This window comes from Palaemon carinicauda, chromosome 41 (assembly GCF_036898095.1).
Source record: "Palaemon carinicauda isolate YSFRI2023 chromosome 41, ASM3689809v2, whole genome shotgun sequence".
In the NCBI taxonomy this organism is placed as follows: domain Eukaryota; kingdom Metazoa; phylum Arthropoda; class Malacostraca; order Decapoda; family Palaemonidae; genus Palaemon; species Palaemon carinicauda.
The window spans coordinates 48,927,841-48,942,840 of record NC_090765.1 but is presented as its reverse complement, the minus strand read 5'-3'; the positions used below and the strand labels follow the sequence as shown (position 1 = coordinate 48,942,840).

At 36.9% G+C, this 15,000-nt stretch overlaps 1 protein-coding gene across 2 annotated transcripts in view; it reads right to left on the bottom strand.

Annotated features, from left to right (window-relative positions):
- Positions 1 to 15,000, bottom strand: part of LOC137632613 (acyl-CoA:lysophosphatidylglycerol acyltransferase 1-like) — a 95,898-nt gene that overhangs the window by 6,060 nt on the left and 74,838 nt on the right. For both annotated transcript variants that reach the window (XM_068364663.1, XM_068364662.1), the window contains exons 3-6: positions 14,413 to 14,638; positions 13,886 to 14,080; positions 5,730 to 5,970; positions 5,065 to 5,207 (exon numbers count right to left, since the gene is read on the bottom strand). In XM_068364663.1, coding sequence (XP_068220764.1) covers positions 5,065 to 5,207; positions 5,730 to 5,970; positions 13,886 to 14,080; positions 14,413 to 14,638 — 805 coding nt within the window. The remainder of the gene's footprint in view (positions 1 to 5,064; positions 5,208 to 5,729; positions 5,971 to 13,885; positions 14,081 to 14,412; positions 14,639 to 15,000) is intronic.

The following is a 15,000-nucleotide window of genomic DNA, read 5'->3' as shown; positions in this document are numbered from 1 at the left end:
GAGAGAGAGAGAGAGAGAGAGAGAGAGTATTTATTCAAAGAACATGTTAACACCATGTTTACCTTCTCACCGATCGTCTTCTCCTGGCGTAGCAAATCCTACACCTGTGTTGGCCTGTCTCTAAGGTAAAGTGGCAATAAAACACATTTTTTACTTATTATTTCTTTATAATTATCTTTTTTACATGCTTCTTTCATATTATGCAGTTATGTTATTGTTATGTGTAATTATGTGTAGCCATTTATTAAGGATTTATTATGGGATTTTAGGCCGATGGAACGAATTAAATGAATTACCTTGTATTCTTATGGGAAAATTCGTTTCTACATCCGAACATTTTCTACATCCGAAGTTGGTTGTGGAACGAATTAAATTCGTATGTAGAGGTACCACTGTATTTCTAAAAAAATAGTAATAATAATAATAATAATAAGTTATTATATCATTATTATTATTTGACAACGACAACGATACAATGCTTTCAGAAGTCTAAAATTACTGCCAGATCTTTGCTCACGCTTCCAGAGGACTAAAATCACTCTTATAATAATAATGAAAATAATAAAACTAAATTAATAACAACAATAATAATAATAATAATAGTAATAAAAATAACAATAATAATAATAATAATAATAATAATAAAAAATTATTATTATTATTATTATTATCATTATTATTATTATTCTTTGTCTGCATCTTTTCCCACTTTTATGCAGGGTCGATGTTTCTGGAAACTCCAAAATTAAATGATAAGTTTTGATAAATAAAACCTTAAGGTTGTTTGCAATTTCTAACAAATGGAAATTTTGAATTTTAAATGCAAGGAAGATCCATCATAAATCTTCACAGAATTGCACAGCCAGGTTTACCAACTAGCCCCAACTCAGATTGATGCAGTTTTTTTTAGTTCTGTCAACACTTGTCAAAAGCAGCCTAATCAGCGAGGTTTTTTGGGCATCAAGGTAAAATAAATACATTTAGAACAAATGAATTCAACAGATAACACTATCCTAATGATTGCTGAAAAAAAATTCATTTTCTTCTTAGTAAACAGACCAACAATGATACAGTGTACTGTAGATGGCGTCTAGCTAAATTGTTAAAATTATTACACAATAATGCTAACAATCTGCATAAATAAATATTGTTGTTCTAGCAAAATGAAACAGACATGGTCTGAAAGCAGATCTCCAAATATAAGCAAATGAATTAAAACTATCATAAAACACAAACCCATAGATATTTTTATGTATAATATATTATAAATAAAATAAAAAGGAGCACAATTGGAAAGTTTGACTAAAGCTTCAAGATGATGGAAATGGTATGAGATCCAGGAGGTAAGTAAGGCGAGGTACTAAATCACTAAGCCCAAATTCAACTTCACGCTAATACTGCTAATACTACTACTACTACTACTACTACTACTACTACTACTACTACTACTACTACCACAGAACTAATATCTCACAAAATCACCCGTTTCTGTGCTCAGTGGTCTCAAATATAGGTCAATGACAAAAGATAGAATTTTGAAGTTGAATACTTATTTCTCATATGCAATACACAAAGCAGGGAGTGGAAGAAATTTCAAAAAATCTTCACAACACTGTGACATTGCTCCATCATCAACGTAAACCTCTCAGGTGCTACATGTCCAGTTGGAAAAGATTCAAGGTGCTTTTAAAATAGATCAATTGCTTATGGTAAATTAGTTCCACCACACATCAAAATATCAGAACTTATCTTTGTGAAGACGTAAAAAAGAGGGTCACTATTTACTTGGGTTTAGCAAAGAATACTTCTCCAAGTATTGAATTAAAAACTCAAGATAGAGATGACTGGCAAAATCCGACTGAGGCCCTTTGCGTCAATAGGCGCAAGAGGAGATGATGATTGGCAGACTGATATCCTAGAAAAGTGTAAGTGATGCTAACGAAAGCCTCCATAATGTTTTATGGAATGAGCTCCCTAAAACTGCTTTTTGCCTAGGAACAATGAAGTATGGCATATATGGATGTTAAAAAATTTAACGTTGGACAGGAAACGATAGGGAGAGCTGTGGGTGACACTGGATTGGATGCTGCTGGTATAAGGAGGAAGAGGACTGACAAAAAGAATGTCTTCATCGATAAATGCGATTGAGAAAAAAGGAAAAATAGGAAAATAAAGAAACTGCTAAAGGAAGAGGAGAAAATACCAAAATAAGGAGAGATGTACAGGCCAAGTGTGGCGCCACTGACATAAATTTAGTTGCACACCTGTGCAACACCTGTTTGGCAAGCAATGTCCAGGAGCAGAAGGAGGGCACTCATTGCTGGTTAAAACAAAATAGCAAATTTTAAGTAATTTGTATTTTTCCTAGCTATACTTACGAGGAACTTCCTTCTAGGGGATCCGTGTGTCAACCAAGTACCGACCAGAATTTCCATTAGGCCTCCCCAGTTCTTATCCCATACCGTACATCTGGCAGTACCCAAAAACCCTAACAGGGGAATGAGAGTACTCAGCTAGTCTGAGTTTAGGCAGGGCATAATCAACAGTATGAATCTGGTCAACCAGCAGAAAAGTCGTGCGTCTTTTCATCCCGTATCTGACCACTGTTTCCTTGCGTTATGTTCCGCATTTCCTTATCAGTTTTTTTTTATAATTGTGTTACTTGCTATCCATTCAGCATGGAACCCTAGCGTGTGAAACGTCGTTGTGCAGGTGTTAGTGATAAGTCCCGTGGGGGCTTTTCTCTCACATGTGAGAGATACATCCTCATTCATTGTGCTCTTCATGTCGGGGTCGAGTGTGCATTCTTGAGGACACCTACCCAGAGTGCAATGTGTGGCCAGGCTGGCAATGGACTCTTGTGGATACGAAGAAAAAATGGAAGTCCAAGAAAGACCACTCTCCTTCGAAGGGACGTAGGGGTTCTGAGTCATTGTCAAGGGCATCATCGGCAAGGAGCCCTTACGTTCCTTCTGTTTTCCCTGTTTCGCCCAGGGGAACGGACGCTATGTTGGCATCGCAACCTTTGGACTCCCAAGAGCCATCTGTTGAAGAGAGTTTAGCTACCATTTGGGCCCTTTTTCAATGATTAAGCATTGTGATGACACCCAAGCAGTGAGGCACAAAATTGTTAGTAAAAGTCCAAACTAGAGAGAGAGAGACAGAGAGAGACAGAGAGAGACATATGCTGATGATGGTGGATCTGAACATGTTTTACCAAGATGAGTTGGTAGCAATAATCTGTATTATTATTATTATTATTAATTGCTAAGCTACAACCCTAATTGGAAAAGCATGATGCTGTAAGCCCAGGGGCCTTCAACAGGGAAAATAGCCCAGTAAGGAAAGGAAAAGAAAAATAAAATATTTTAAGAACAGTAACAACATTAAAATAAATATTTCATATTTAAACTTTAAATAATTTAATAAAAAAAGAGGAAGAGAAATTAGATAGAATAGTGAGTTTGAGTGTACCCTCAAGCAAGAGAACTCTAACCCAACACAGTGGAAGACCATGGTACAGAGGATATGGCACTACCCAAGACTAAGAGAACAATGGTTTGATTTTGGAGTGTCCTTCTCCTAGAAGAGCTGCTTACCATAGCTAAAGAGTCTCCTCTACCCTTACCAGGAGGAAAGTAGCCACTGACCAATTACAGTTCAGTGTTAACCCCTTGGGTGAAGAAGAATTGTTTGGTAATCTCAGTGTTGTCAGGTGTATGATATCAGAAGAGAATCTGTAAAGAATAGGCCAGACTATTCGGTGTATGAGCAGGCAAAGGGAAAGTGAACCGTAACCAGAGAGAAGGATCCAATGTAGTACTGTCTGGCCAGTCAAAGGACCACGTAACTCTCTGGTGGTAGTATCTCAACGGGAAGCTGGTGCCCTGGCCAACCTACTACTAGTAAACATTAAGAAAATACAAACATATTCGTCATCTACAGAATCCATATACATTAAAGAATGTTGCGTGAGAAAATAACACCAATTATGAAATAAATAACCTAGGTATATTGTAAAAGAAATTCTAAGCCTTGTTCTGACTTAGTAGTGAAAATTTTAAAACTCGATAACTAAAAACACTATTTATTTTTATGAATCTCCCTTGATATTATACCGCTTTTCTCCAGAAGTTCTGTTTAATCGAATGTTACCAATTACCTCTAGAATGTTCCTTCCTTTACTAACAGCATGTGTTTATTGAAAGGAAAGAAAATGAGAATATTTTCTCATTTATAAAACTTTATGGCTAAAGGTTGATTAAACCAAGCTTCTGGAGAAAAAGTATTATGAACATCAGGTGAGTATAGAAATAAAAAATTTTATTACTAAAAGTTTTTTTTATTGAAACATTTGTCCAAATACTAAAAAATAATAGGAGCCTCCTGAAACTGCTCATGTAAGTGCATATCATATATGCCTTTCTCACATAATCTAGCTTTTTTGGTAACAGGAAAAATCAGTGCAACAAGGAATTCATCAAGAAAAATGCTATAGGCGTGAGGCCACATGTGCCATACTTTTTAAGACTCGTATACTATGCACAGTACCTTTATCTATATGAGATTTTAAGAAAATAAAAATTGCATATTATTCATACGACACTCGAGTGTCATCATACAAAATTAGGCGAGTCTAGGATAAATAATACGATCACAATAAATTCACGACGTCATTCGATGGACGGATTGCGATCTCATGCTCACAAAGTTGACAATGGTATTACAACTGTACCCTGAAAATATTAAGTTGAAATATTAAATACTTTATTCTTTATTAGCATTTTTGTGTCAGACACTGTGGTCCCTCCTTAAGACATTATCATAATTTCTAGTGGTCACTCTTAATAGCATACAGTGCTGCATATTTGGGAATAAAATATCCATTTTGTTGTCCATCTATATGCTACAATATGAATCAACATTCCTGTAAGATGATTTCAAATAAATAAATAAACATACATTAGTTAACAAGCAATCAAATAGCTTGTACAAATTAATATCAAATTCATAAAGATAAACAACTAAAAAAGGTGCAAAGCTTATAAAAGAAATATGACTTACCTCCTCAATAGTATACTTGCGATAATAAAAAATTGTGTCACAGCTTGGTCGCCAGCCACCAAAAATAGTTTGCAGATCAATAGGTCGACCTCCTGGGTAGGCTATCGTTACATCAAGTAAATACTTGATCTTATCACCTCCATCTAATAAGAATGAAATAAATAAATATCAGCTATATGAAAAGCACAATGTGTTACATTCAGGTGCAAAATTTAAGATTCACGACACTAAGTTTTTGAGGTCGCTCATGAATGCCAGAGGCAAGGGACAGGACAATGCTCTACGGACTGACCTTTTATACATATGATCAGCCGTCTAAGGCCCCTCTCCATCAAGATAGGACCATGGAGGGCCAGGCAATAGCTGCTGATGACTCAGCAGGTAGACCTATAGGCTCTCCCAAATCCCCCATCCCTAGCCCACAAGGTTGGTGAGGTTAAAGACACTACTTGAAACTATCGAGCTTGAACGGGTCTTGAACTCCCTTCTAACAGATAGCAAGGCAGGGATGTGTCCAATAGGCTACAAAAACCCTTATTTTTAAATGAGACAGAATATTTAATAAATCAAATAATTACACTGCTCAGCTTGAAAGCATTTCTAAATATTTTAAAATAAAAATTGTCAAAAAAATTATTTAGTTTATCACTGGAAAAAGAACCTACCAGTATGACGATCAGCAGCTGCAGCATCCATGATCACCTTCAAAGCACCAATTCGAGGATATGCAACATTATTCAATTTTGGCAGGTTATTTTTGTCTGCATAACGATGGCTTGCCTGAATCTTATTCTTCAAGAAACCCCCTTCAGGAAACAGCACTAACCACTTTCGTTTGCGTGGTATGTAGAACTTAGCAAGGTGTGAGCCTAGCTGTAGAAGAGAGGCATCTCGATATTTTGGCCCCTGGAAAACATTTAAAATCTTAGACCATTTACATGTATATGCAATTATTTTCAGTACAAAAAATAAAAAATAAATCTATAGTAATAAAACTTGTTACTATAATCTTAGTTATTTTCTTCACACCTGCAGGAACTACAGACAATATCCTAACTCTATAATAAACACAAGTATATTTTAAATATTTCTATTGCATGTTTAAATTATTCATTTCATTTAAAAAAAATTAGCACTGAGAAGGCATTCTTCAATATTTTGTTATAGTCCATCATACTTTCCCATCAAAGAAGTATAGATAATGACCAAACTTTCCAAAACATTGTAAGTGGGGAAGACGAGGGCACAAACTAACCTCAGTAGGTAATTAAAATATAGTAAAAAATATGATTTTACAGTATATTATTAAAAAACTATATTTCTATAAAACTTGCCGGGGGGCCAATTGCAGATTAACATAACAGGGAGAACATGGTATCTTGGCACTTATAATACCCAATTTAAGTCACTTTTATAGAAAAAATTTACTTCCCTTAGGAAATTGTCATTTCTTCCATGCATATTATAGCTTGAGTCTAGTTTCGCAGCATTTCATTCAAACCACTTCCATTATAAAAGTGCTAGTTTCACCATCATTAGTAAAACAACATTTTTGACAACACCACTAACTAATTAGGGTACCATACTATAGGATTGAAAGTTCCATACCTATCCCAATCTTGAATCTTACCAAAACACACACACTTGCAAATAATTATCACTTCCCTAAAATTAGTAATCTCATTCCTGAAAAAAAGCAAATTTAACAGACCACATCCCTAACAGACACTAGTTGCTCTAAAAACCAAAAATCATGAAAAGTCAATCTCACCCACTTTAAATAATACTGTGCCAGGGAAAAAACAGAAGGGGTCCACCATTGTGTGATAGCAAGTATGTTTTCTGAAGAAAAATTTCTGACATACTTCAGTAACGTAGCTACTCCTCTGACACTGTGCTTTAACCTTTGCTTACTGTATGCTTGACTCATACAAGTTTCTGAGTTAAATGACAATGAATTTTTAAAATGAGGCCATGGCAAGCCTTGACAGAGGACAACATATTTGGTATTCTATGCCTTGGCACAGAAATAGATCTTGGCTGAATTTTAGGAGATATGACAAATTCGGAGATACAGTAATTTGTATTTTTCTCTAACTAGTACAAACCTGTAGTTATTTATTGTGGATTACCTTTCGGTAAAGCTGGAAGGTAACCATTAGACTAAAAGGGCGAGGTGGCAACCCTGCCTAACCACTCAAGTGGGTAGGCTGAAGGTGGCTGAGGGGTACCCAGCCGGCTATACATACTCCTACAGCTATGACTTTTGATTGCAGGAAGGACTTACTGGGGGACAGGTGATGGCAGGCCAATCTATATAAATAACTACTGTACAAGTTTGTATTAGTTAGGGAAAAAGACAAATTATCTCTGAATTTGTGATTTGTTCCCATACTAACAAACCTTACGTTATTTATTGTGGATGACTCATTCTTAGGAGAGCGGAAGTCCTATTTCTGGTAAGGACATTGACCTGAGTTTACCTAGAACAGTACATGAATGTGGTCTAGGGAAAACCTTGCCACATCGCTAACGATACAAAGTGAGTATGATAGTAGCCTAAGCAACTCGATTGTTGTGAGAGATATCATATGACCGTCTATGGAAGTACCTCCTGAGTTTATAAATGGGATATAAGCAAAGACGTTTCCCACTGGCTACCTCGCGGGAAGCAATGGGGACGTGGACAGCATATTAAATTTATAACTATACTAGGCTACACAAGGAAAGTGATTCTTACCTGCAGAGGTTGAAGCCAGCTTGCAGAGGGACCCATGGTGCTGTACCCCAAAGGAAGGGAAGATGAAGAAAGGAAAATAGACAATCTCATTCATCCCAGACTTAACCCAGGTAACCAAATGCCCTCAAATATCTGCTAATTGTCCAACAAGGAGCCCGAGGTACTCTTCAACCACTTGTTGAGCAGCCACCACAGCACCGATAGTAAACATATCGAGCCTCCTATGGGTCACGTCTTTTAAATAATGAGCTGTGAACGTAGTTCGACGTTTCCATACGCCCGGTTATAAAACCTGCAACACGGAAAAGTTGCACTTGAATGCCAGGGACGTACTGATGCCCCTGATATCATAGGCTCTAGGTCTTCGAGCCGGAGGAGGATCGGGCTTCAAAGCCCTTTCAATGACTTGTCGTATCCAAGATGAAATGGTGTTTTTAGTGATCCTCCTCTTAACCTTTCCAGAACTAACAAAAAAAAGAGATGTTAGTTGGGGCCATACTGCTGCAGTGCGTTTAAGATAATATCTCAAACTCCTCACTGGGCTTAGTAACAGTTGATCTTGGTCATTGGTCACAGAATGTAGACTCATAATCTGAAAGGGCCCGAATCTAGGATCCAGTACCCCTGGATTAAGTCTTTGCGACAAACTCACGGACAAAGCTGAGTGTCACTAGCCCCCCATTCCACTTGAATGGGCAATGTCATATGAGAGGCTATGAAGTTCACTGACTATCTTTGCCTAAGCTGGCGCGAACAGAAACACAGTCTTCAAAGTGAGGTTTTGATCAGTTGCATGGCGTAATGGTTCGTAAGGAAGTCCTTTTATGGATCTCAAAACATGAACCACATTCCAAGGAGGCAGCCTGATCTCTGACTATCTCATAACTGTATGAGTAAAGAAAGCTATAACGAAGAGGAAATATCCACTTCTCTAAGCTTAAAGGCGAGGCTTAAGGATGACCAATAACCTTTCACCGCCGAGACCGAAAGGAATTTTTCCTCCCGAAGGTATACAAGGAACTCCGCTATTACAGGGATAGCGGCAGAGAGTAGAGAGATGTTCCTTCTAGGACACCAACCACAAAAGACTGTCCACTTAGCCTGGTACACTGAGGCTGAGGACTTTCGCAACTAGCTGGATATCGTCTCAGCAACTTGTTGCAAAAAGCCTCTCTGAGAGAGGAGACGCTGGATAGTCTCCAGGCTTGAAATCAAAGAGATTGGACAGTCCGTGAAAGTAGTTTACACGTGGTTGTTTGAGTAGATCTGGCCGTGGAGGAACCTCTCTCAGTAGATCTACTAGCAGTTGCAGGATGTCCAGGAACCACTCTGTATGATGCCATAGCTGAGCTACAAGGGTCATCATTAGATTCTTGGAAGCTCTGGTCTTGTTGAGCAGCCTTCTCATTAGACATGAACAGGGGAAAGGCGCACACGTCAATGTTGTCCCACCGTTGCTGAAATGCATCCTGTCATAGAGCATGAGGTTCCGGGACTGGAGATTATTACAGCGGAAGCTTGTTGTTCAGAGAAGTTGCGAACAGGTCTACTGTCGGGGAGCCCCACAAAGTTAGGACTTTGTTGGCTATCAGAGGATTCAAAGACCATTCGGAGTCTACTATGAGTCACCCAGCTCAGATTGTCCACGAACACATTCCTCTTCCCTGAAATGAAACAAGCCGATAAAGACACTGAATGTTCTTCTGACCATTTGAGAATCTCTACTGCAAGAAGGCATAGAGGCTACGAAAAGGTAGTTTATGTAAGCCACTACTGTGGTGTTGGCACTCATCAACACTACAGAGTGACCTACCAGCAACCGATGGAACCGATGAAGCTGTTTATATGCTGGTACCTTTTGGACTCTAACCAAAGGCCAGAGACCATGTGATGCAGCAAGTGGGCTCCCCATACTTCTTTTGATGCATCTGTATAGAGCATTAAGTAGGGAGAGGGGACGAGAAGATTTTGACCTCTGCAAAGGTTTTCGTCTTCCACCCACCATAGAAGATCCATTATCTGTTCCTGAGTGATTGGAACTAGTGTATCTGGTGGATCGGAGTGTTGGTTCCACACGGACTTAAGCTGCCACTGCAGGAATCTGATCCTGAGGCGGCCGTTTGGAACTAGATAGAGAAGAGAGGTTAGGTGACCTAGCAGATGCAACCACTGATGAGACGGTAGATCTTCCCGTCTGAGAAAGGGTGATGCCACTTCTCTCAGCAAGTGAACTCTTTGTCTAATGGGAAGACTTTCTGTTGGACAGTGTCTATGATCATACCGAGGTATATTAATTGATTGATTGATTTAAAGTTTACAGGCATCCTGACATCTAAGGTCATTGACGCCGTACCGAAGTATATCAGTCTTCGAGAAGGAAGCAGTGATGACTTCGAGATTTATCAAGATCCCCAGATCCTGACAAAACTCTAGAAGCATGTCTTGGTAATGAACAAGGGTTCTCTTCAAGTCTGCTTGAACCAGCCAATCATCAAGATATCTGAGGAGACGAATACCATTCTTGTGAGCCCAAGATGACACTAGGGCAAACACTGGTAAAAACCTGAGGTACTGTCGCGAGACCAAAACAGAGAACCTTGAACTGTTATACTATATCTTGTCCTCGTGTATAAATATAAAATACTTCCTGGAAAACAGATGTAATGGAATCTGGAAGTATGCATCCTTGAGATCTAGTGTGCACATTAAGTCCCTTGTCGAACTGCTTCTACAGACAAAACTGTCTTTATTCCATTTATTATTATAAAAAAATTTACAGCACAATGAATTAAGCTCAACTCTTACAGAGTTGCCCAAATTTATAAACATTATACTAAATCTAATGGAAAAAATAAATATATAGTTAATATAAGATACAAATAATAGATAGTTATAAAACTCTGTAATAAACATTTTTTTAATTACATCTATCAAAACCATGCTTCTCAAAAAGTATTAAAATCCTCAAAAGAGAAACTCTCAGAATCCGATAAAATGCCATAATAAGGTTTTGACTGTCATAAGTCCTATGCTAATACACTGCTAAGGCTTGCATGGGACTTTCCACAAAAATAGAGAGAGACAAAATTCCACCTGATCGGTTCTAGGGCAATAATTTCTCTATAATCAAATTCTGAATAAAGCTACTATTATTCATGTCCATCCTTCTATGTTGTAGAACCAAAGTCAACATGAATCTGTTACTTTTAATTAAAGGTAGAGAAATGATTCTCATAGTGGAAAATATTATCAATTTAATCATATCACTGTATGTTAGCAAGCTCCCATTAACCAGGTTTTACCTCTTCACGCAACATTCTCCGAAATAATCTTGTAAATATTCTGGGAGTCACTTCATTTTCAGTCAATATCATCTCAGCCATTACTCCATCATATCCAGGGGCTTTCCATCTCTTTAGTTTTTTAATGATAGCTTTGACTTTAAACACACTGAATTCCTTCATGTCTGCATCAAGGTCTTCCTAAGCTTCAGGTATAACAATCTAATTATTCCCTTCGTATCTCCTATTCATGACCTCACTAAAGTGTTCCTCTAACGTTGCGTTTCTTCGTCTTCTACTGTTATAACAGATCCATCTCTCTTTCTGATGGGTATATGCTGCTTCTTCTTCTTTGCCCAGTGGAGATTTCATTAATAATTCTGTGAACAATTCTTATGTCATAGCCACTCCATGAATTCATAGCTTTTGACTTCACTATCAATACTGGAATACTTAGCATGTTCTACTTTGCAATTTTCATTACTTCCTTGAATATTTTCAAGGTGAAAATGGCAGAAAAAGATCTGACTGACTGCAATATTTACAGAGGCATCACACTTATGTCAGTTATGAAAATATATAGTATGCTCATTCTAAAGAGACTAGAGAGAAAGATTGATGAAAAGCTGAGATATGAACAAGAAGGATTTTGATTAAATTCTAATTTTAAGAAACGGGTACAGCAATGTGTAGAATATAGAAATCCACTTTTGATGGCATTTGCGGAATATGAAAAATCCTTTGATAGTGTGCACCAGCCAATTTTGTGGAGAGTCCTGTGTTATTATGGAGTTCCTCTTAAATATGTGAATTTGAATAAGTCTGTTCATGAGCATAGCAAGTGCAAAATTAATATTAGTGGAGTCCTATCAAATGAATTTCCAGTGAACAGTGGAGTACTCCGAGGAAATGTGTTGTTACCTATGTTGTTTATCTTCCTCATGGATTTTGTAATACATAGAACAGTTGGGGATGGTGGAGAAGGATTGGACTGGTTGATGAAATTTCCAGACTTATACCACGTACAATAAGTAAGTTACTGCTGGTGCGTGCTATCAATGAAAATCTAGCAGCTACAATGTGAAGTATAAAGGGCTCGGAAAACTGTTGAGACATATTTTTCCATATTAAGTTCTGATAAGCTAACACACTCAACATAACGATTATCTAAATCCCAATGCTACCCTTGACACAAACGACAAATGAATAAAAGATCTTTATTATTTAGTAAGAAACCCCTTGAATATCTAGCAAAGGAACACATAACAGAGACTGAAAAAGACATCACTCAACCAGTCTATAGGGAGAGGAGGGAGTAGATTAAAAATAGTAACATATCATGTGTGCTGAAGCATGAAACTGGTTTTTAGCAAAAGACAAAGGCAAAGAAATCTATATAGTATCTTATGCCACAAAATTTGTATATATAAAATCCTCATTAAAATTATTAGATAGCATATACTGTATAGGAAAATACTGAATAAAATGGAATACAGTAACGATAAGAAACAAGAGAGGAAATAAATATATGGAATAACAAGGGAATAGAGGTATAAGGAATAACCCTAGGTTGATATGAACTGTAATGTGGGAATACATAAATGAAAAGAAAAATGTAAAGAAATAGAAAATAGGGTAAAAAGGAATAAACCTTTTAGCCTTGGGCCCACATTCCCTTTATTAGAAACATGTTTAGGAGGCATGACTTTACACCAGCAAACTCTACTGACTGGTGATGTAATAGTTTGTGGTTTATTGCCAGATGCTTCCAGTTTTGATGCAGTGTATAAGTGAACTTTGTGCATACTTTTTATAATGATATCAATATCTCAACAGAGTATAGTTACACAAGTGGTTGGAAAGTCAGCGGTAAAGGTTTTACTATACGTCAACATGAATCCTATCAGTTCAGATGATCCGCCTTATTTAGAAGCCGAGGGATAATTACTGTTTTAATGGCTAGCCTTCTGTCCCAGAATTGGTCTAGATGAAAATAAAGAAACTTTATTCTTAAGTAGACATGGGAGAGAAACTTAACAACAAAAGCGATGGTCCTAAGAAGATTCATTCATTTGAAAAATGAAAGGCTTTTCAATTTCTTGAACTCTTTGACAATCGTCAGAACACATTTAAATAGTCTCTAAGACGGAAAAGCCAGAAAAGGAACAAAAGCTATAGTTGTCACCTTCACTTCAAAGTTTAACAACAGGTTAAAAAGACCCTTATTATTCATCAAAAGTCCTTCTCTTGAGGTGTTTAGAATCAGCAAGTCTTCCAAATATGGGAGAATCTTCACACCTAATAGATATATCCACTCCACCACCTGGTCCATAAATCATGACCACCTGAGGCACTGTATGTATCCAAAGCCAGCCAAACTGATAAGCCTTTCCCCAAAAAATTAATCAGATACTTTTTTATGGAACAGTGGAAAGAAACAGAAATCGGTATTCGATAAGTCTATGGAGAACATCGTCTCCCTTCTGAAATGGAGCTAAAACAATGTGTCTACTAGTACTAGATTAATGTAGGTAAACTACTGTACAGTATAGGAATTGGGTATTTGTATGAATAGGGTACAGGAATTTATGACTGGTAAGGGACTGTTTTCTGTTTTTTAAGTACATTATACACACAGTATGTATGTACATGCAGTATGACACATTTATAGATCAGACTCGCAACGGATCGCTAGAACATTTCTCGTTTGTAAATCGAGGACCTCCTATACTATATACGGCTTTGCAAAAGCCAATAAACTTGATACATTTCACACTTGAATTTAAAGAAAAATACTTACTCCATGAATGAAAAAGTCTCCATGAGCCATGGACACTAGACCAAAATTAGTAAGCTTGAAAACATGATCCATTATCCACATGATATTGTTCGACAACCTCTCTCGAGAATTGAAAGCAGCCATGATCAGTGGAACATCCGCAGTAGATTGGTGGTTGAATAGCACCAGTGTCCTTTCATCTATCAAGTCCAGGAACTGGGTGAGCAAAAATATAAAAAGATATATGTTTAAGAAATTCATGAACTTATAAAATCTTTCATTGCATTTCTAACAATGATTACATAAAAAAAAAGTTCCATCTTCCTAAAACAAACTAAAGCATAAGTCAAATATAATATTCCCTTAATACGGCTCTAAGAAAAGATTTAGAAAGCAGATAAATGGTTGAAACTTTAGAATGATACACAACATTATTTTAATTAATCATTTAAGAACTGACATTGAAGGATGCCAATAAATAAAAGCTCAATGATCATAAAACAAGTTAAAGGAAAATGAAAGTTAAAAAAAATTTCAAATTTACTTACATCATCACCAACTTCTACCACGTGGTATCCAGCACTATAAGACCACAAGCAAACCATGGATAAAAGCCACCGAAACATGATACCTTCAATGAACCAGTATTTTTCTTTGGCTATCCATTTCAGGGGTTGAAGAAGAAACAACCAACAAAAATGAACGGGAATGCAATACAAGTTGTTGAGCGTCCAAATTATAAATCGAAATACTGCTCGTAGTCCAACATATAATCTGTAAAATAATAATGGGTAGAAATTTAACAAATTAAACCACATTACTAAGTCAAATTTAATATTTCATAGGTCTAACCATAATAAATTAAAGAGTGGAGATAAAAATTTTGACTGGGGAAAACTTTTAAACAGTGCCTAAAAAGCCAAGTGGGGAAAATGCAACAGAAAAAAAAAAACTGTAGACAAAAAGCAATGTAGGTGAGGGTGAGATGATGCTTACAATGCATTGAATATTTCAGACAGAATCAAGTTAATATAAAGTACCACGCTACAAATTAAGGTTAATGTACACAAACTTCAATCTATTCTACAGGGAGGACCCTGCTATCCAGATGCCTTGAGATTTGGTGTCGGAAAAAA